The 21873-nt window shown below is 47.9% G+C and overlaps 1 protein-coding gene across 14 annotated transcripts in view; it reads left to right on the plus strand.

Moving 5' to 3' along the window:
• Positions 1-21873, plus strand: part of PTK2 (protein tyrosine kinase 2) — a 264175-nt gene that overhangs the window by 212587 nt on the left and 29715 nt on the right. For 12 of the 14 annotated variants that reach the window (XM_087864579.1, XM_087864566.1, XM_087864570.1 and 9 more), the window contains 2 exons: positions 13264-13375; positions 20714-20800. In XM_087864579.1, the coding sequence (XP_087720705.1) occupies positions 13264-13375; positions 20714-20800 (199 nt within the window). The other 2 variants (XM_087864577.1, XM_087864578.1) reach the window with 2 other exon arrangements.

Raw genomic sequence — 21873 nt, forward strand, 5'->3', positions numbered from 1 at the left:
TCCCGGTCCCCTGTTAGCATGCTGAGCCCCTCAGAGTGTCTGCACAGAGCTGACTGTGCCACCCGGCCTTACAATTTCTGGAGAAAAACACAGAACTAAGGTGTTATTTTTGTCATATACCGGCCTGGAGAGTTTCTCATTTGCACGTCCGAGTCCCCCGCTGGGCTCTAAGCTGTCAGTGGGCATCACTGTGTCTTACTCATTTCTGTGGCCCTGGCGCAGGCACCTAACACATGCTCAACACACAGTTGTTGAATTGAGACTTCATACTGTAATTAATAAGATATTCATTGTGATACATACACAAGGGGAGCTTTATTGTGTAACCAATACCATGGTTTAATGTGTGCTCTATCACCTGTCTTCACACTTCACTGATTCTATGTAAGATTTTTAAAATTTGGTGTATTTTCGTCTTTTTTCGTAGAAAATTACCAAATATCAAGGTCTGGCCCATCCTTGTCCCCCAGTGCTTGAAGTCTGTCTAGACTGCCTGTAGCCCCAGCCCATCTTCAGACAACTCAGCTTGCTAGCCACGGCTCCTGGCAAGGAGCATGTTTCACCAAAGAATGAAGGCTGGTAGGGAGAGATATAAAAGATTCATCAGCCAGGAATTACTGGCTAAGCTCCCACTTTATCCTAAGTTAGGTTCTGTGGATTCAAGAGTGAACAAAACACAATCCCGCCCCCAGTGTTTGCAGCCCGGTGGAGGAGACAGGGCAGCAGTTCCTCGCCATACAGTGAGCAGCACACTCTGGAAGGGGGCTCTTCCTGGGGCCCCGTGCTGCGCACCTGCAGGCCTGGTCCCATCCTCTCGGCCCCATAGACAGCTCAGCTCTGCCTTCCACGTGCCAGTCCTTCAGGTGTTTCTCGACAGCTTGCTTCCAGCTGAAAATCTCCAGTTTCTTAATTCTCATACAGTTCATGATACATGCTCTTGCTTACTAGAGCTGGATTTTGAAGGTGCTTTATTTCATGTTTTGCTCTTACATTTTTTTGTTCCTCCTTGATCTTTCCTCAGAATTTGACAGATTCTGTCCTTGAGATTCCTCCCCTCTCTGACACCAGGTCCATCGTTCCGTCTGCCTGCCTCCCAGACACTTCCTTTACCCCCGACCCCCTGCTCCTCTACGGTGGCTCCGTGCCGGGCCACCTCCTTTCTCTCAGTGTGCTTCTGGGGCCGTCCTGACCTCTCACCTCTGTCTGTCCTCAGCTTCCGTCCTGCCTTTTCTCCCAAGGCCCAGAGCCGCGTTCGCGCTGCTGCTGAGCGTCACGTTCACCCTAAAGCACGTCTGCTGCCCGGCCTCCCAGGCAGCCCCTGACCCCCACCTTCGACAGGCCCCAGAGATGCCTTTGCGTTCATCTCCATCTGGGAGTGAGCAGTAATTCCTCACTGCCCCCGGCTGGGCACCCCCTACCCCGCTCCTCCACCTGGACTGTCCATCCATCTGGCATAGCCCCTTAGTGGATCTTCTGATGCATTGTTGTGGACGAGTGGCTCCCTTGCTCAAACAGCCCTCGGTGGGTTCCCGTGACTCCTGTGTTAGGTAGAGGCTTCCGGAATAGACTGAAGATTCCTTCCATTGTGGCCCTAGGGAGCGTCCCGGCCCCTTTCTCACACTGTGGCCACACTGACCCCCTTGGCCTGGAACGCCCCCTTCTCCTTCTGCTGAAATCCTGCCCCATCTTTCTCGGCTCCTTTCACACGCTTCTCCTCTGTGGCCCCACAGCCAACAAGCCTCCACCCTCGGAGTCTCCAGAGCACCTCGTTCTTCTTGTCATGCTCACGCTGCGCTGCCCCAGATGGCTGCACCTGTGTTCAGCCCGTTCCACACACACTGTGAGCAGCACGAGAGCTGAGCCTGGGGCCCGGTCTCGGGGCAAGAGGACTACAGCACCTTTCCTGCCCTCGAGGAGCTCACAGTCTAGTATGTCTCAGCCCTACTAGACTGAGGCTCCTTGAGGGCAGGGATCGTCATACTCGCCTCGGTGCTGTGCGCACCTGCAGGCCAGGGGCCTGCGCACAGTGGGGGCCCCGCGGCCTCTCGCGTTATGGCTTAGTGCGTGAAACCTCACGTCAGTGTTCATTGAAGGACCGTTTCTTTAGGTAAAGTAGTTCCAAGAACTGTCCAAGGTGAATATTTAGAACTAAATATAACGATTTCAAACACACACGCACATGACTACATAACATAGCTAGGCTGTGATTTATGGCTTTCTCTTGCATAGTTAGCACAGGCCACTGAGCGTTAATTTGTTCTGTGACTTTCTGTTTCGGTCAGAAGTGGAGTTTGACTTTGTATTTTAAACTTGTATAACATGGCTATCAAAGAGGCCAATAAAATTTAACTTTATAATAGCTTGCTTGGACATTTATATGTAACAGTGTGTCACAGTAATTAAATAGATTCTTTTACTGAGTTTATAAAATTTTTACTATATTGAAGGTTGTTTAACAGAGTACTAAATTTCAGATAGTCTTTACCCCAGGTCAGTTAAAAATGTTTCCCGAATCCCATTCTCCATGTCTACCTTAAAAGAAAATAATTCAAAAGGACTCAGATCACCATGGGATCCCATGTATCTTCGGGCCATGTTTGTCTGTTATTGTGAGTTGAGAGAAGTGGCTCTCGGGATGCATCTTGTCCAACAGAGTCAGACAACACTTGGGTCAGCCTTCCGTGTGTGGATTTCCAGGACTCCAAGCATCTGTCCTCCTTACGTCCCACTTTCTTATTGATAGGTGTGAACCCACAGAGAAGTACAGGGAGGTGACCCTGCGGGTGGCCTGGTAGCAAGTGTAAATGCTCCCCAGTCGGAACACCCTGGAAAACGCCTGCTACCGTGTGCCGCGGCGTGCTTGCCCTGTAGGACTGACAGGTTGTAAGAGGGCCTCATGTAGTTTTTTGAATGAAAAAGTCACTCGATCCCCGGTTAATTCAGGTAATTCTTTGGTAGATACTGTGTCAAGGAAACCACCATGAACAGCTTTACTATTTGACCTGTGAAGCTTCTGCTTCTCAGGAGCACAAGTAAGGCTGTCCGTTCTAGCTTAGTCTAGGGAAACAGGTTAAGTTAGCTTGTGCTTGCTTTTTTTTTTTTTTTTCAGATTTTATTTATTTATTTGACAGAGATAGAGACAGCCAGCGAGAGAGGGAACACAAGCAGAGGGAGTGGGAGAGGGAGAAGCAGGCTCATAGCAGAGGAGCCTGACGTGGGGCTCGATCCCACAACGCCGGGATCACGCCCTGAGCCGAAGGCAGGCGCCTAACCGCTGTGCCACCCAGGTGCCCCAAGTTAGCTTGTGCCTTCTTAAATCCTTTTTAGACAAATGAGGGAAGTAAACTAATAAAATTATCAATTTAGAGTTTTATACCATATTTTTAAAACGTTGTATTGACCTACAAAGATGTGAACGTATAAATATGCCAAGAAGTAAACCGCTCGTTGGATTATCACAAATTGGGCACACACGTGTAAGCAGCATCCGGAATAAGAAAACAACACTGCCACCGCCCCAGAAACCCACCAGATGCCCCTTTCCAATGACTGCTCGCCCTCCGAGGGTAACCGCTACACATGCGTCAGTTCCGCCTGCTTTTGAACTTCATGTAAATGGTACCACTCAGTATGTGCTTATGTGGTTCAGCATTTAGTTGCAGATCATCCGCGGTATGGGAGAATTACCCCTCTTTCTCCTTGCTCTGTGGTGTTGTGTTTGTGAATATCCTGCAGTTTATTCATCCACCTGGCGGAAATTCAGATTCTTTCCAGCTCACAGCTGTCAGGGCCATTGCAGTGTCTTTCGGTGCGCACAGGTGTTTGGGTGCGTATCCAGGAGCTGGCGGGTGTGCACAGGCGTAGCACCAGGAGGTGCTGCTGGTTTTCCAGAGCGGACACACCAACTCTGCTCCCAGCAGCGAACAAAAGCCCCAGTTGTTTCAACCACAGTGGTTTTTAAACCTTTGGAAATGATTCGTTGTTTCTAAGCTCACTGTTTTCACATATGAAGGTTAGGTAAAAGAATATAAGCGGTAAAGAATATCACAGTCCACCTGAATGTTTCTGTTCTAAAGAACAACAACCTAGATAAGTATCGCTTTGAAAGGCGCTCCATGATTTGAGTTGGTCTGTGCCACTGTGCTTTTCAGGAAGACCTTTCAGACCAACACCATGTTCCTTGATAGCCAGTCTCTGCCCTCTGTGGGTGACTTTACTAGTTGTAACACTGAATACCAACACTTAGTACGTGCTTTCCATTGCCAGGCCTTGTGCCACACGCTTCCCCATGTCACTTTGTCTTAGCCCTCACGGTCCTTGGAGATGTAGGTAGTATTACCACCACCCGTTCACAAAGGAAGAGACTGAAACTCTGGGGTTAGGCAGCTCACCTGAAGTCCAAGAGCTGGGGCTCACAGCAAGCCCACCTGAGTCCAGGGCCCAAGCTGTCAGTGGCACGTTCTGGGCTTTAACCTGAGACAGCTAGATGTCCATGTGTGCTCTGTCTTCTGATTGCAACTGGTGAGCAGATTGTTAATGCTTAGTTAAAAAAGGAAAAGAAGGAAGAAAAAAACACCAGTATTATAAGGAATTCCTGAAGCTGGTTTTCTTACGTTTGTTTTGGCTATCAGCCAGAGAAAGTCCCCAAAGGGAATGGCAGCATGTCTGGCATTGGCACAGAGGCCGTCACCCGTGGACTTGAAGGGTGACCCGGCTGCCATGCGCTGGCATCCAAGGATTTGTCCTGTTCTTTGTGTTTTGTTGTCACCTCTCCAGTGTGCTGCACTTTGCCGCTGTGGCCCTCCGGAGCCTCAGGTGTGGTAGGGTGCCGTTGTGGAAGCTGTCCGTGAGGCTCTGCTGCGGTGACGAGGCCGGCCGCGCCCATGCGTGTGGGTGGGGCCTGCGGGGTGGGCCTTGGGGGAAGGGGGTTGTTCGTTTGTCCTTTTGAGTTAATATTGTCGTGTTTGCTTTTTAACTTTATCAAGCAGAGCTGGCCTTTGAGAGACCTGTTTGGTTAGGACGTAGCTTGGAGTGGCTGCAGTCCCAGATTATGACACGTTTCCGTGTTAGCATCATACACCAGTGAAGTTTCTGAGCTCCTCAGGACACAGACTCTGTGAGGCTGCCAGCACCTTTAGAGGAAGTGGGGGTGGCGGTAACCTGGGAAAGTACAGGCCCAGACAGCACTTGAGTTGGGAGGAATTTAACTTTCTGTTTAGAGTTATGTGTGTTGTGTTATGAAGGTTACAGTTTAAAAAGAAATTTGAAAAGGCTGTGTGACCTTGGGCAAGTGACTTTACCTCCCTGTAGGAGCTGGGTCACACAGCCCTCCCACCATCTGGTTTTCATTGTTTGGTGAAATGATGTGAAATGCTTCCAACTGTATGTGGCTTGGTGTCGGTGCGCACACTGTTACAGCCACCGTAGTAGTAGTAACAACGGAGCTTTTCCTGGAGATCCGGAAGGGACCTGGCAGGCTTAGGGTACAGAAGAATTATCAGTTGCTGTTAAAGGAAAACCTGGTTATTTGAATTCAAAAGTGTTAGCTATCATTATCCAGATACCAAAATACGAAGACATTTTATAGACACATTATGGAGACACGGATTTTAAATTTTTAGTCTGTGAACAGCATCTTATACAAGTCTTTTTAATCCTTTCTGATTCTTTACTTATCCTGATATGTGGACTGTGGATTAAAAGCTCTAGGTTTGATTGATGACATGAGTTATTTGTGCTGCTTCTCTGTGTATTTTTTTAAGTGGCTATGTATTTGCTTCCAAAATTCCTTTCAAAGGTGGTGTCGGAATTCCTCCTTGGTCATCATTCCAGTATTTTTCTTCCCCTTGCTAGCCTATTGGGTCTAGATATTATCTAGAAGAGTAATTGGTTTCTCAGTTAGTCCCATAGACGTCTTAAAACATTCACGGCATCTGGGGGCGCCTGGCTGGCGCAGTCAGAAGAGCATAAGACTCTTGATCTTGGTGTCATGTTGGGTGTAGAGATTACTTAAATTAATTTTTAGAAACTTTAAACAAAAAATTATAAAAAACATTCACGGCATCCGAACTTCAAGGGTTTTTTGGTCCTTAGCCCTACCAATAATTAAAAGTAAAGAGTAAATTGAAATTTAATAGTAATTTGATATAACATTTACATTCTTTCCACTAGGAATTATGTCTTCACTGTTTACATGAGGATCCTTCTGACCCGTCATTGGCTCCCACCCGCGCATAGGTGTTCCCGGGTTTTCCATGTGTGTCTGTATTATTACACCTTCACAGTTTGGGTTTGTGTGAACAGGTTTCCAGGGAGATTTAAACATGCATTTCATAAAAATTAGTCCTTAGCACTTACATGGCCTCACACTTCATTTTCACATGTATTGCCTTCTGTGACTTCATAGCAGTTCTTAAGAATGAGTTATTATTGCCCTTTTCACTGAAGGAGGCTGAGGCTCAGAAAAGTCCTATGACTTGCCCTGGATTGTGCAACTGACAGGGTGCCCCCCCTCCCCGCCCCAGCCTTCTGTATTTCCCCTTGCAGTGTTCTCCTCCCCTCACTTGTCCTACCTTTAAAAAGATGCCTCTGGGGGCGCCTGGGTAGCGCAGTCGTTAAGCGTCTGCCTTCGGCTCAGGGCGTGATCCCGGCGTTCCGGGATCGAGTCCCACATTGGGCTCCTCCGCTGGGAGCCTGCTTCTTCCTCTCCCACTCCCCTGCTGTGCTCCCTCTCTCGCTGGCTGTCTCTGTCACATAAATAAATAAAAAATCTTTAAAAAAAAAAGATGCCTCTGGCCCGATGTAGTCGACATGTCCATCATCCATGTATTTACTCTCTACGATCGGAGCCCACGTGAAAACTCTGACACTTACCCTAGTAGCCACCAGAATCCCTTCCCTTCAGTTCTCTTTCTGCGACCAGTTTTGTTTTCTCTGCATCTCTTCTTCCTTCCCCTTCCCTGAATTTTGTCTCCACAGTTATTATCCCCAAAAACATGAGGGGAGAGTGGAGTAGCCATCTCCCTTTCTTTCCCTCTGGACAGCTAAGGGCCGGTGGCTGCACATGGCTCCCCTCGACTTCAGGTCACCGAGGGACAGGGAACTGTGGCTGGATGGAGGGATGTAGGAAACAAATGGAGCAACACTGGCTTCGTACCACCTGCAAGTGAACATGCTTCTGTGGCCTGGCCAGGAGGGAAGCAGAAACACTGGGTGCTCAGGCCGGAGGGGCTTGGCCGAGCGTTTGGCACTGGGAAGCCAGCAGCCTCTCTGCTGCACCTCTTTCTCCCTCTAAGCCCCAAATCTGCATTTTAGCAATACTTTTTGCATTATAATTTTAGCGATTGCTTTAGAGATTACAGTACGCATGTTTAACTTTTCCCCATCTACTTAGAGTTAACAACTGTGCTGTGCTTACAGTGTCAGGTTCTTGCAGCCAAGAAGGTCCCTTTGCCGCCACCTCAGTCCTTTATGCTCTAGATGTCATATAGGTTACATTCGTATATGTTAGTAATCTCACAAAATAAGATTCTTTGTGTGTGTTTTAAATAGTACTCTACAGAAAGTAAAGAAACAGTCCTTCCTATTTAACCCCGCACAGCACTCTTCATTCTTCCCTAAAGAGGCTTTTTCTGTTCCTATTCACCCAGAGAACTTGTTGAGCATTTTCTGTGTTCATCTGTTGGTAGCGAATTCCATTAGTTTTTTGGGGTTCTTATCTGAAGATCATTGAACTTAATTTCCCTGGAACAGAGTTCCAAATTGACGGTGGTGCTGTGTTTTTTTCTTTCGGCCCTTTAAAGCTATTCTTCCACTGACCTCTATTATTTCTAATAAGAAGTCATTGGCCTTTCAAATCATTGTTCCTCCATCCGTGCTTTGTCATTTTTTACTGGCTGCTTGCATGGTTTTCTCTTTGTCTTTGGATGTTAGCAGTTTAGCTGGGATGTGTTGGGTGTGGTTTTCTTTGAATTGGTCATACCTGGGGTTCACTGACCCTCCTGAGCCTGTAACTATATGTCTTTCACAGTTCCCTGATCAGGTATTTTTCTACTCCATTTTCTTGCTTCTAAAATGTCAGTTCCATGTGTGTTAAGCCTTTTGATAGTGTCCTTCAGGTCCCGGGGCCCTGTTCTTTTTCTTTTCCTCCAGTCTTTTTCTCCAGTTCCTTCAGGTTGGATGATTCTAATTGATCTGTCTTCAAGTTCCCTGTTTTGTCACCTCCGTCCTACCAATCATCTGATCCTGTGGAGATTTTATTTCAACTATATTTTTCATTATAGTGAGTTTTCATTTGGCTCTTTTTTTTTTTTTTAAGATTTTATTTATTTATGCGACAGAGATAGAGACAGCCAGCGAGAGAGGGAACACAAGCAGGGGGAGTGGGAGAGGAAGAAGCAGGCTCATAGCGGAGGAGCCTGATGTGGGGCTTGATCCCATAACGCCGGGATCACGCCCTGAGCCGAAGGCAGACACTTAACCGCTGTGCCACCCAGGCGCCCCTCATTTGGCTCTTTCTTAAAGTCTCTATTTCTTTGCTAACATTTCTTATCTTTCCATTGATTATGAACAGATTTTTCTTTATGTCCTTGAATATACTGCGCTTTCAAGGCCCTGCCTGCTAATTCCAACTTCTGAGCCATCTTTGGAGTCACCTCCTTTACATTGTTTTTTCCTCATGAGAATGGATCACGTTTTCATGTTTATTTGTTTATCGAGTAATTTTAGATTATATCCTGGACATTGTGAATGATGGATTGCAGAAATTTTGGATTCAGTTAGATTCCTCTGAAGAATGGTTTGTTTGTTTTAGCAGGCAGTTAACTTGGCTGGTCTCAAATCACAGATTCTTCCCCATGCTGTGGGCAGTAGCCCACATCTCAATTCAGTTCTTTTCACCTTAGCTAGGCTGCTTGGAGCCTGTCCTGTGTGTGCATGGTTCCAGATTCCACTAGAGATTTGGGCAGATTTTATAAGACTAGGGTCTGCTGTCTGGTGAATGGCCATTTAAAAATGGGAACTCGTCCGGGCCCCCCCCACCCTCGGTGCCGGCCCCGCCTCAGAGCCCGGCTGCTGTGGGTTGCTCTTCTGTGCAGTCACAGGGTTGCTTCCTGTGTCACTGTCCGTAGTTGCTATCTGCCAGAGGGTTCGTGAAATAGTTGCTATGCAGACTTGCCAGAAATAGAAAGAGGTCACTATTTTTAAAGAAAGACTTTAGTAGAAATCACATTTTTTAAAAATAATTTTAAGATGGGCAGCACCACAGCCAAACAAAAGTGCATTATTTTCTGCAGTTTGAGATACATAGAAGAGAAATGCAGTTTTGGTGCATTCATGAAACTAGACGTCCAGTCCGCTCTGCCCATTTGTAAGAGAAAAAGAGGCGTATGCTGTGGTTCTGCATTTAGCCACAGGTCAGCCACTTACAGATATGCCATCCGCGACTACATCTCAAGGCTCCAGACTTGTTTTCTGCAAAGATATCAGGCGGGGTTTTTTGTTAAAAGGTCAGTTCCATTCCTTTGTGGTGAGGCAATGTTGGGTAATTATAAGAGATCATGTTTCAAAACTGGTATTCCCGAGAACTTGCCAAAACGAGCTCTTTCCCTCTTGGCTTTTTTCCCTCCCAATTTCTTGCTGCTCTTTCTCTGGATGTTTTCCAGGTTCGCCTAAGTAGTCTATAAAGCCAGACTGATTTTGTGATGTTTAGGTGATTAAAGTCCAATCTTTAAGAAAACGTTATTCAAGCAAAGAGTATTTCTTATATTTAAAAGAAGAAACAGTTTGTAGTTTCAGAGAAAAGAGTGGTAGCTCACAGGGGAAATGCCACAGAAACGAGATAGAGAAAATCTCCTTCCTTTCCTAGTAGTAAAAGTTAGGTTAAAGTACGGAGCTAACTAACGTTTACTTCAAAGCCTTACTGGTTTTTTCCACATACTTTATTTCCCACGCTAACGATGAGTAGGGTGGACAGTATTATTCTCACCTCTGAATGAGCGAACACGTTGGAATAGGCAAGGCGGCCTGCCCCATGGAAGCCGGCAGACGTGCGGCTTCTCGCTTGTTGCCCACAGCTTGGATGGCTCGATCATCAGCCACTCAGACTTATTGCCCTTTTCCACTGTAAAGCTGGTCTGGGTTGAAGATTTGTTTTTGCATCTTAGCTCAGTGCTGGAAACGACGAACCTATTTAGACCCCTTTCTTAATCTCCATGAAAATACCTTAGAAGTGAGATCACATTTTGTCGCTCCAGAACGGAAATTTCATCAGACCTCTCCATGCTAGCTGGTGGAGGGCATGAGAGCAAGTTTTCCTGGAAGCGCTGCAGGCCCAGAGAACAGTCAGCAACCTCTACGCGCGCTGCGTCCTTGTGCTTCGAAACGATGACTTTGATGACTGTTTCTATTGACGTGAGGGAAGTGAGAAAAAAAAGAAAGAAACACTACATAGGGTCCTGCTTTCCCCTTTCGCGTGTCTCACTAGATGGGACTGGTGGGTGAACAGAGGCAGGATGGCCACATGTTCTAACGTCTGGACAGGAGAAGCCCGAGCTTTCACTCGGAAGTAGGCTCATCTAGTTTTAAGTTTGAGACCTAGAAACTGCCGTCCCAGGAGAAACCATGGTGGCTCATTGCCAGCTCACATCAGGCAGCCAGACTCTTTCACATGGAATGTATTGCTACTAAAAATATTTGCAGTTTGGGAAAGTATGTTTAAATTTGACCTCCTTGACCCTCTGCACATTCTAGTTTATTGCTCTGGGTTCTGCAGCAGCTTTAAAGAGAAAGGTTCAGAAATGTCTCCATGTGCACTCTTACTCCATGTATGGAATAGTCCTCCCATTGTAAAAACAGATCTTTTATGAGTTATTTATACTCCTGACCACTCTGAGCAACAAATGATGGTTTCTCAGAAGCATTTTATCATGTTATTTTTGGTATGAGAACCAAGTACTGAGATCAAAGTACTCCCATCCCCGTTACCACTGTTCTGCCAGGGGCACGACTGGCAGGTTCAGGTAGAGATCGGTGCCTGTCGTGTGTACACGGGAAAGCTGGATCCTAGCCGACAGCGGCGGAACGCCGGCAGTCTAAACCCCACAGAGCGGCGAAATGGCATACATGGTTATGTGATAGAAGGCTGCCCTGAAGGACTTGGACAGTAAATTCAGTAGTTCGGAGAGCAGGGAAGAGGGACTGTGGGTGGAAGAACCAGGGTGGATGGAGCCTGAGAGGGCCTTCTGTGGCGAGGGACCTCACAGGACGTTTTGGAGGTCTTCATGGGGAACAGTAACCTTAGGATCAGGGTGGCCCATTTCACAGAACAATCCTTGTGACATAAACTGCCTTAATGGGACCTATTTAAAATGCAGTTCCCATTGCGTCAAAGAGGATGTCACACTTGACCTTCTCAGAGCTTGCCTGTTTTTCAGTTCAAGAAGTTGAAAAAAAGGACCAATTCCTTGATTTTTTTTGGTCTTGATTTTTATGGATTTTTCAGTTGTTAAAACTATAAGATGTTTGGAAATTTAGATTCAAGGTCTATTATTCAGGGCCCTAAATGAGAGCAGAGTGCAGAAAAACTGAGCAGGGGCAGCTCCTCTCTCAGGCCAGTGATCTCAGATGGACTCCTGCACCCAGTGTCCATCTCAAAGAAAGTGGCCTGCAGTCCTTCCCTGTTGACCGTGAAGTAGGCTTGGTGACGGCTCTTGCTGGCTACTCAGCGGGTTGACTCTGCTGGTTGTGGCTTCACTCCGCGATCGCCTGTCATTGTTAACGCGCACGGCAGTGCTCCGGCTCCTGCACTAACTCGGGGCGTGAGAGTGGCTGTCGGGTCGCCGCTCTCAGCCCAGTGGGAGCAGAAGGCAAGCAGACGGTGTACTGTGACTGGAGTCCCCATCCCCGGGGCCCAGCAGTGCTGGCTCCATGTGCCCCTTGCCAGTCTGGAGTGTGAGACTGATTCTTGAGCCTTGGCAAGGTGCCGTGTTCCTTTGGAAGCTGGGATCGTCCCCTGGAGCACGAAGAAAACCAAACTCCTATTTTCAGGAGGGAGTAGAATCTTTTGGCTGAAAGCTTTCCTCTTAAAACGCTAATGTCATCACGGAGGAAAACATTGCCGTGCCTTTAAAAGAAAAAAAAAGAAAGACCCGTACGTCTGTAGTAATGGTTTGCTGACTCAGAGCAATTACGAAGGGATTTGTCCGTCCTTCCCTGACTTCAAGGTGGTTGCAGGAGTTAGCTGGTGGGAGAAGGCGCCCGCCCGGCCTCCAGTCAGGCAGGAATGCCTTTCTGAAACAGTTGAGCACATTCCCAGATTAGAAAGGGTCTGCTGCAGCTGACCTCACTCTTTCATGAGTAATTCTGGGTGGTTATTGACGGCGCTCCACCCGGAGGCTCGGAACCCTGAATGAGCGTCATTCGCAGAGGCCGAGCGGGGGCTGGCGGCGGGCAGGAGAGAGCCGCGGCCGCGGTGAGGACCAGGGTGCGGGGACCTGCAGCCCGCGGAGCCCCCGGGGTCCCACGGCGGGGGCCCGCTCTGGCTGCGTTCCGGGTGGTTGGCGGGATGGCAGGCGGCCAAGACTGAGGAGCTGCGCAGCAGTCCCCGAGGAGTGGTCCCCGCGCAGCGGTCCCGGAGGAGCAGTGGCCGCGGGACCGGGCGGGGCGGCAGGTAGCCTCTGCGCCCCCACAGCGGTGAGGAGTGGTGGCCGGCTGCCTGTGTCCTCATTTTCCCGGTGAGATACAGCACTGGCCAGGCTGAAAGTTAGGGAGACGGTAGTGAGCAGGGTAGGGAGGTTATTGGCCAGATTGCGAATTTGTCACCCAGCGTGCCGATGTGATCACAGGACGCGTGGGGGCCCTTGTGTGCGTGAGGAGCCCGTCCGGGAACTAGGCCGTGCTTGACGAAAACTTGCTTGGGATTTCTCAGGGCAGTTCTGTTCTGCTCAAAATAAACTTGGTGTACAAACATCTTCCCTGCACAACCCCACGCCCCCCACCCCTGTCTTTGATTTTCCTCAAGCTCTCCTTGTCTTCCCAGCTGTCCTTTTCTTACCTGCGGCTGCGCTGAAAACGGACTTCCATTTGGGACTGAGGCTGTTCTAGAGTCATCCTGTGCAGAGTTAAGAAACCTGATCCGCTCTCCCCTTCTTTATTGTTATCCTTTAGCTACCAGCTGCTGCTGCTCAGACAAGCCCGGGTGGGGTCTGGTGTGTGCTCGCTCACTCTGGCTGTCAGCTGCCCTTAAACCATGTATTGTCTCTCTAGCACAATCCTGGAGGAGGAGAAGGTTCAGCAAGAAGAACGGATGAGGATGGAGTCCAGAAGACAGGTCACAGTGTCCTGGGACTCCGGAGGGTCCGACGAAGCGCCACCCAAGGTAGCGAAGGCCCCTACCCCAACTTTGGCATTACTCCTGCTAACTTTTGAGGTGGATGGTGTAGGCAGCTGCTGTGTGTGGGGAAGCAGCCAAGCATCAGGTGGTTCTAGGAGTAGTTGTTGCAGCCCCGATGCTCCTGCTCGTTTGCCCTGCATATTACCCTCACGTGTGCTCACTTCCTAATTTGCACTTCAGCTGTCGGCCGGTGTCAGACTCAAGCCGTTAGATTAGGTGCGGTTGTAAAAAAGCTCTCCCTTGGCTCCCCACCCCCCATCCTCAGACTTCAGTGAGCACGCCAGGTGTGGACGAGGGTTTTCCTTTGTTGTTTGTCAGGGACCTTGCTGAGGATCCAGTCAGGACGAAAACCAGCCCTCTGAATGCTTTACATTTTGCTCTATTTTGAATTGAGTCAAATTACACCTAATCCCATTCCTTTTGGGTTGGGCTTGGGTGAGAGCCTTGTGCGTTCTCTGCCTGTCTGCTGTCCGTGGCTGGCTTCTAGGTATGGGGACTGGAGGCACGTTGCATTTGTGTGTTAAGATCTGCTGGCCACATCCCTAGGCCTTGCCTGTCCACCGTCTCCACATCCTCAACCTCTGGAAGGTGGCCAGAGCCTTCCCCTGTTGCTCGGCCACACTGTGGCTGAGGTTTTGGACATCGTTGGCCCTTAAACACTCTCATGAGATTAAGAATTCTTGATACACCTTTTGCTTTTGACAGAGTGGTATTTTCACACAGTGGCTTACATGCCATGAATAATCCAGTTTAGAACATTTTCCGGAATGTAAATAGGTAATAGGCTTTACCTACTAATTAATGAGCTAAAAATGGGTTAAGAAGCTGACAGTTCTTCATCTTCTTCTTGAAAAATGTTCAGAGGCCTATTAGCACAAAGTACTATTTAAATATTATACCTATTTTTTTTTTAATGATGCCTGAAAGCTTGTATTTTCTTGGTCAGTATTTTCAACTGTGTAACAATAAAGATTATCACACATTTAAGGTGACTACAGGTGACTGACACAGTTCTTCAGAGTTTTAGAGCGAAGGGTTCCCTAGTCTAGCCTCCTGAACAGGTAGAAAAACTGAGGCCCAGAGGAGGAGGGCCGTGCCATCTGTCGACTGGTGTTCCTTTGAGTGAGTTAGTGATAAAACCAGTATGCTTCTGCATGTCCTGGTAAAACAACAACCATAAACCCTTAGTTACCCACAGAAAAGCTGAGAGAACTGAGAGCCCCTCGTCCCCACATGACAGGCCCTCCACTTTGTGTATACGTGTTTGCCCATTTCTTAACTCGGGAGCAACGGGACAGTGGTCCGGGCCTGGGAGGCGGGAGTCTTGAAGCTAGTTCCTCGGGCCTAGGGGCCAAGTGAATCTCTTCCCAGGGGCTCTGTTGACTGGGCAGTCCCCCTGCCCGTTCCCAGCCTCACTCTCCACGCTCTGAAACAAGGGTGTTAACATCCCTACCCCTCTGGGGTGTGGTGAGGGCGGCGGGAGGTCCTGCATCTGCGGCCCTCATTGAGGGGGTCAGGGAGGCGTCAGGTGCTGCAGGCACTTGGTCGTGATCACCACACCTTGCAGCACTCCCGCAAAACCCACAGAATTAAAGAACTTCGTCCACCTCTGCGTTCTCCTGTATCTCAGTCTGTAGGATGTTTAATAATTTTCTTTGGCTAAATTTTAGAAGCTGTAGTATGAGATTAGGCTTTTTCTGTTTTAGCATACAAAGACATTTTTTTCTGGTTTTGAGATGTTTTCAGAGTGCCTATTTTGAGGCTCTTCTCTATAATCGGAGATTGTTCTGCCCTTTATAATGGGTCAGCAAACTATACCCCACTGCCTGCTTTTGTAATTAGAGTTTTATTGGAATGAATTGCACGCTTCGTTTGTGTCTTGTCCCCGGCTGGTTTCAGCCTGCAGCAGGGTCGAGCAGTCGGTCAGAGTGTGGCTGCACAGATTAAAATACTCGCTCTTTGACACTTGGAGGAGACGGTTGACAACCCGTGGATTCAAAGTTTTCATGGCTAGAAAATCATCTACGCTAGTAGAAAAAGACAGATGCTTGCTGAGTATGAACAGATACACTAATTATTCGGCTCCCTTGCCAATCAGAATCAGGTCTGGATGCAGTTTTTCCCTTCTCTGTGGTGGTCCTTCGAATCAGACTCTGCTTTTATGGTAGGTGTATTTGACCCATCTGCAAGTGCGTCCCTTGTCTCCAGGGGGCTGGCCCAGCATTGCGTCCTGGAGTCTCCTCCACCCGTGAAGTGGGAGCTCTGCAGTCTCATCAGTCTTTATCGTGCTGACTCTGCTGTCTTTGGACGACAACTTCCACTCTAGTTTCCTCAGTTCATGTAACATCTTGGGTTTTTGTAGATGAATGTTGCGTACTGATAAAACTTGTAATGGAACCTAATTAGTTTTTTAAAGTGAAATACTTTTCTCTCCCACATTCAAGATTCAGAATTACAAAATTAAAAGCTTAGTCTGCCTTCAACTCAGGTGGTGATCCCAGGGTCCTGGGATTGAGCCCCACATCAGGCTCCCTGCTCAGTGGGGAGCCTGCTTCTCCCTCTCCCTCTGCTGCTCCCCCTGCTTGTGCTCTCTCACTCTCTCTCTCTCTCTCTGTCAAAGAGAGAAAATCTTTTTTAAAAAATTAAAATCTTAGTTATAAGACTTAATGGCAAAAGCATTATAACTGCAAAGCTAATTATTAAAAATCTGTTACCAATTTCTTCACTGGTACTTAATACCAACTTTTTCACACAATAACAATCTGCAGAGAAGTTTGCCCAAGAGGAGTGCAGCCTGGGTCATTTCATTGCTGCAAGTTGTCCTGCATGTCCCCATTAGATCAGTGGAGAGCCTCTGGCTAAAAACACCCTTTTCGGCAGTTTTCAAAATATATTTCTTGGACCTCTGGGTCCCCAAGACCATTTCAGAGGGTCGTGAGAGCAAAACCCATTTCATAATAATGTCCACGTGTCATTGGCCTCATCCACTCTGCTGACATTTGCAGTCCTGTTGCAGACGTAGCAGTGGACCAAGCCGCGGTCACTTTGGCACACGCCAGGGCAATGGTGCCGTACCGTGCTGGTCACCACTATATTCTTCACCCCTGTGCTCACGCAAGAAGGAGACACCAGGGTGCTGAAGAATGACCTTGATGAAGCAGTCACAGGTCTTCTGTGGGAGGAAAGAGCAAGTACAGGGAAGATGCTTGCTGTGTGGCTGAGTTGCAGAACTAACCACTTTTCTCATGGAAAACCAGTTTATCTCGAAAGTAGAGTGGTCAGACACTGTGGTGGTTCAGAGTTGTGCATTTGGTAGATAGACCTTTTCTCAAAAAAGAAAGAAGTCATAAAGGAGGATAACTGATAGTGTTTGTTGTCAATAAAATTTGAGTTTTCAAGCAAAAATTAGAATTTTGAAAAACATCCATCACCATGACAAGCTTCCCAATTCTGAGACTTTCCTGATGAGCTCGGAGTGATATTAACAAATGTGATTTTTCCATGTGTCTATTGAAACGGGTCGGCATTGCGAAGGTCTGCATACCTCAGCGACTCGTATTTTCCAGATGATCGCTGCAGGACGTCACAGAATCACACGCGGGTAGAAGATCCATTCACAGTACAAGACGGAGTTGTGGATCTTCACGTCACTGATAATGACACGGTTCCGGATTCCACACTGCAAGTCACCTTTAAGAAACCACCACTCTCTAAGTTGGGGTGTGATATCAGAAACAATGCTCACAACTGTGCCAAAAAACTATTAAGAGACTCCTCCCCTTCCCGGCTGCACGGCTGTGTGAGGCCGGATTTTCTTTGTGCACTGTAGGGAGACAGCACAGCAGACAGTGTGGACTGGCATGAGAGCTGGCGGCCTTCTCTAGGCCTGACATTAAAGGAATTTACATACACGCATGTGATGGGTGCCACTCTGCTTGCTGATTTTTTTTTTAAATAAGTATTTTTTTAACATGTAATTAGTTATTCTTAAGGGTCTGTTTTAATTTTAATAATGTAAATATTGGTAGATCTATTCCAGCTGAACAAAAGCCTTTGGAGTCCTCAGTAATTTTTGAAAACGTAAAGGGTTCCTGAAAATAAAGGGTTTCAGAGTGGCTGCCTCAGAAGGGTTTCTCAGCCCTGACAGGACCCAGCTCTCCACTTCTGTGAGAAGTGTTTTGTGATATTCCATGGTAGCAAGTAAGTAAAATACAGAGAGAGTAAAATGACTTCCAGATTTCAAAATGCCAGTTCTTCCAGGAGACTGCTAACTGCACAAGAAAGCTAAAACGCTACATGCACACCCGTGGGAGACACTCAGGTGGGGTCACCCCCACAGGAGTGGTGAGGTGGCATGGTGCTTGTGGCCACATGTGGGCACGCCACGGGGACGCAGCTACAGAGGCACAGCCCACGGCCACGACGGAGCGTGAATTTCACGGGTCGCGTGATGTGATCTTCTAGAACGGCGAAAAATCTTGGTCAAGGTCAAACAAAACAAAGTACATTGTCCGTCAGAGAGTTGCTATTCCAGGAGGTTCAGTGAGAAACTGTGCCATGTGTTACTTGAGTTGGGGTTACAGGACTTCACTGTTGTTTTACCTCCGTGGTAAAGGTTGAGCGAGGCGAGGCGTCTGAGAGGAGAGCGGGCCCCACTGGTCAGACCCTGGATGCGGTGGCTGTGCCCACCAGTGTGCCCTCTCCAATACTCTGAGCGCCTGGCGGGAGCACCGCCCCTGACTCAGAACCACTGGTTAGGCTGGGTCAGTTTTTCCTTTCTCTTCCTCCTCACTCAGCAGGACTTCAACAAACACTCCTTCAGCTCCATCATTTGCTTGATTAAAAATATTACAGTCCAAGTTTGTGTCTGAGGAGGGAGTGACCCTGCCAAGTCGTAGTGCTTAGTAGCAAGTGACACTTTAGGGCACTGGCACGGAAGCTGTCCGCAGAGAACGTGACGTGTTGTTCCATCTTCACGAGCGCCCTGTCCCCACTCCCCTGTTGAGAACGTGGAGGCACAGAGAGGTGAATGGCCCTGACCACAAACCCTGGCCCTCGGCTCCCGAGCCTGCCCCCGCCTGCTGTGCCGGCTCCCTGTTGGTAGAGAACACAGCACAGCTGGTGGATGGTACATGTGCTCTCCACAGCCACTGCTTAGTAGACTTTGATTTTGTGGTACTCTTTGTGCGATAGTTTTATCTTCCCTAAAGCTTGTTTTCATCTTTTTACCTGTTGTTTTATTTTGAAATGGAACCTTGCACGTGCTCTTTTGCTACCCCCCGAAGTCGGAGACCCTCAGGGATGTTGTGTGGAGATTTTGCCAGTCTCTGGTCAAGTCCTTCTGTTTCTTCTTTTCTATTTGTCGCGTCCAAGTGCGCTTGTCATTGAGCAGCACCCCCACATAGTGGGTTTCGGAGTGAGCAGGTCCACCAGTATGGCTGTGTGGCCTGTTCACACTGCCTGACTTCCCCGAGCCTCGGCTTCATCCTCCGTGAGATAGGGTGGTAATATTCCTGGGCGGCACGCTCTTCAGCTTGTCCCATCAGTGCACGTAGGCCATGCTGAGTAGAAGTTTTCATTTGTGCAGGTGTTACTTACGTGCCCCCAGAGTCTAAGCCAGACGACACAGCCGCACAGCCGTCAGACAGCTATGCTTACTGTCCGAATCCGTGGCCCTGCATCCTTCCACGCGTGGACTCCAGGAGGCCTTTCCCATAGCACCACGCGATGAGTGCTGCCACTCCAACGTCCTACAACAGAAATAGTCGAACTTTGTTGTTTTTCTTCACCTCTTTTAACCACTTGTTCAAATGAAACCTTTAAAAATATAAATCTAAAGGTAGTCCCTTGGGCTTCATGGAACATACTTTGGAAATTGCCACCCTAGAACATAGGGTAAAGCCTAGGACACCTCCTTGATGTCCCTTTCCTGCTTCCAGGGGTCTTGGGGATCCATCCTCATATTTGAGTAAGTTTGGGGTAAACCGCATCTGGGCCCCTAAAGTATCGGTTAAAGGGATGAGGGCACATTTTCCACCCTCAGAGGTTGAGTGGGCCCGCAGTAGCAGGGCTCAAGCAGATATGTGAGTCACGATCGGGAACGCATCACAGAGGAGAGCAGAGGACTGGGGTGTTACGTCAGGTGGGAGAAACCAGGAGATTTCAGGAAATTTCCATAGAAGACTCAAAGGACGGGCAGTGGGGACAGTGTGAGCAGAGTGGTGGGATAATGAGACTCTTCCTGGACACCCAGACTTACTCAGAACTTAACTCAAGCACAGTGTGTGTTCCTGCAGGACCATGTGCGTCTATGGGAAGAGGCACAGGCTCTGAGGCCTTTTTTTCCTCCCCTGGGCTTGCTGGCACCTAAATCCATCTCCTTTTGTTGTCTTCATTTAGCTGGAGAATAGTGGGTTTCTGCTCTGTTAAAACCATCAGGTTTAGAAGATTTTGTGGACTTAACTTATATTTCAGACTAAACCATTCTTTTGCTATGAACTTTAAATTCATGTAGGTTGCAAACAGATTGAGAATTTTAGGCTGGAAGTGACTTCCCAGGCCCCGTAGCTCAGCTCCTGTCTGATCGATGCGGAAGCTAGTCAGCTCCCTCGCTTGCCCACAGTCACACGGCTGGGAAGCCACAGAGCCAAATGAGCTCCCTGCTCCGAAAGCCTCCCGATTTGCATTTCCTTGGTGCCGGAGGGTGTCGAGCATCTTGTTGGCCATTGATAGATCTCCCTCGGGTCTGCCCCGTCCTTTGCCCACTCTTTATTCAGTTTATTATCGTTTTGTTGAGTTACAAGAGTTCTTTGTATATTCTGGGTGACTGTCTCACCATACCTGATTTGCAAATATTTTCTTCCATTCTGTGGGTCGTCTCTTTCTTGGTGGTGCTATTTGCAGCACAGAAGCTTTTCGTTTGGATGATGAGAAATTTATCTTTTTTGTTCTCTCTTATTGATTGAGCTTTTGGTGTCCTAGCTACAAAACCATTGCCTACCCAGGGTTACAAAGATTTGCCCGTTCTCTAAAAGTTTTATAGTTTTTTCTCTTAGGTTTAGATCATGATCCATGTCAAGTTAATCTGCGTGTGTATTGTGGGGAAGGGGCCTGGCTTCGTGTTTTCACATGGGGATACCCTGCTGTCCTGGACGTTTGTGGAAAAGACTGTTTCCCCCACTGAAGTGTCTGGACACTCTTTATCATTCTTTCGAACTAAAGTCTTTTAGAGAAATACCTTTTTCTGTTATTTTCAGTAAAACATAGATTTAACAAAATTTTCAAAATACTCATTCATATGATGCTCTCTTGATTTGTTCACAGCCCAGCAGACCCGGTTACCCTAGTCCAAGGTCCAGCGAAGGATTTTATCCTAGTCCACAGCACATGGTACAGACCAATCATTACCAGGTATGCCAGTCATTACAGACATAAGACATCTTCTTTTATTCTTCACACTTGGGGGTGGGGAGGGACATTGTAAATATTTATATTCTTTATTTCTCGTACATAGGAGTATGATTTGGCAAGCAGAAAGCTAAGAAAGTAATCAGCTTAGTAATTGTCTAAGTGGTTGTTGTGTCAGCAGCCCAGAGAGCCGTCATTGGCCCCTCAGCCTTAAAGCGTCTGGGCAGTGCCCTGCCCCACATTCTCTACTCCATTCCTTTCCTCCATTTGGGTGACGTGTGGGGCGAGTCTGGTGGCTCCTACTATATGCAGAGGTAGTAATGAACTGGGTGGTTTTTCTGGAATGCAAGAATAACATTCAAATTTACCTTAAAAAGCAGACAAGATGCCATATTGGACAGGTGTGGATAGAGTATCAGACATAGTCAAATATCTTATATAAATTAGAAAAGACAATTCTTGAAAGAAAAGGACCAGAAGCAAAGTCAGTAATGTTTTGGTTTTGAGGGGAGAGTATTTGCTTTTTGGAGGTGCAATTAGAGTGAAATGCACAGATGTTCTGACAGGTGTACACCGTGTCCCCTACACTACACCAAGACAGAGAATATGTCTGTGACCCTGGAAGGTCTCCCCCTCCCCCAAGTCAGTCACCTGCTGCCCGGGCACAACCACTGTCTGACTGTTCCCAGCCGTTGGTGTTACGCGTTCTGGACTTCCAGATAAGTGGATCAGACGGTACACTCCTGCTCAGCTGCTGTACTGGTGTGATTCTGCACTGACATCCGACGAGGGTGTCAGTAACTCACAACTTTCTGATGCTGAGGGGTATTCCACTGCATGACAGCGCAGAGTGTGTGCCCCAGTCATGTTATTCAGAGAATAGGCCACGTCACTTCTAGGAAATAAAACCACGTCTTCTAATTTGTGTCGGCTGTGGCTCTCTTGCAGCCACGCCTCTTAGGTAACTGACCGATACTCATAGCTGGCTGACTAGGCCGGTTATGAGAACCAGCCTTGGGTAGAAAGCACTTAGCTGAAGAATGAGTCAAACGCGAAACAAGCGATGGGTAGTCCTT

Source organism: Ursus americanus, chromosome 9, assembly GCF_024610735.1.
Source record: "Ursus americanus isolate L20-20 chromosome 9, mUrsAme1.1.p, whole genome shotgun sequence".
Classification (NCBI taxonomy): Eukaryota; Metazoa; Chordata; class Mammalia; order Carnivora; family Ursidae; genus Ursus; species Ursus americanus.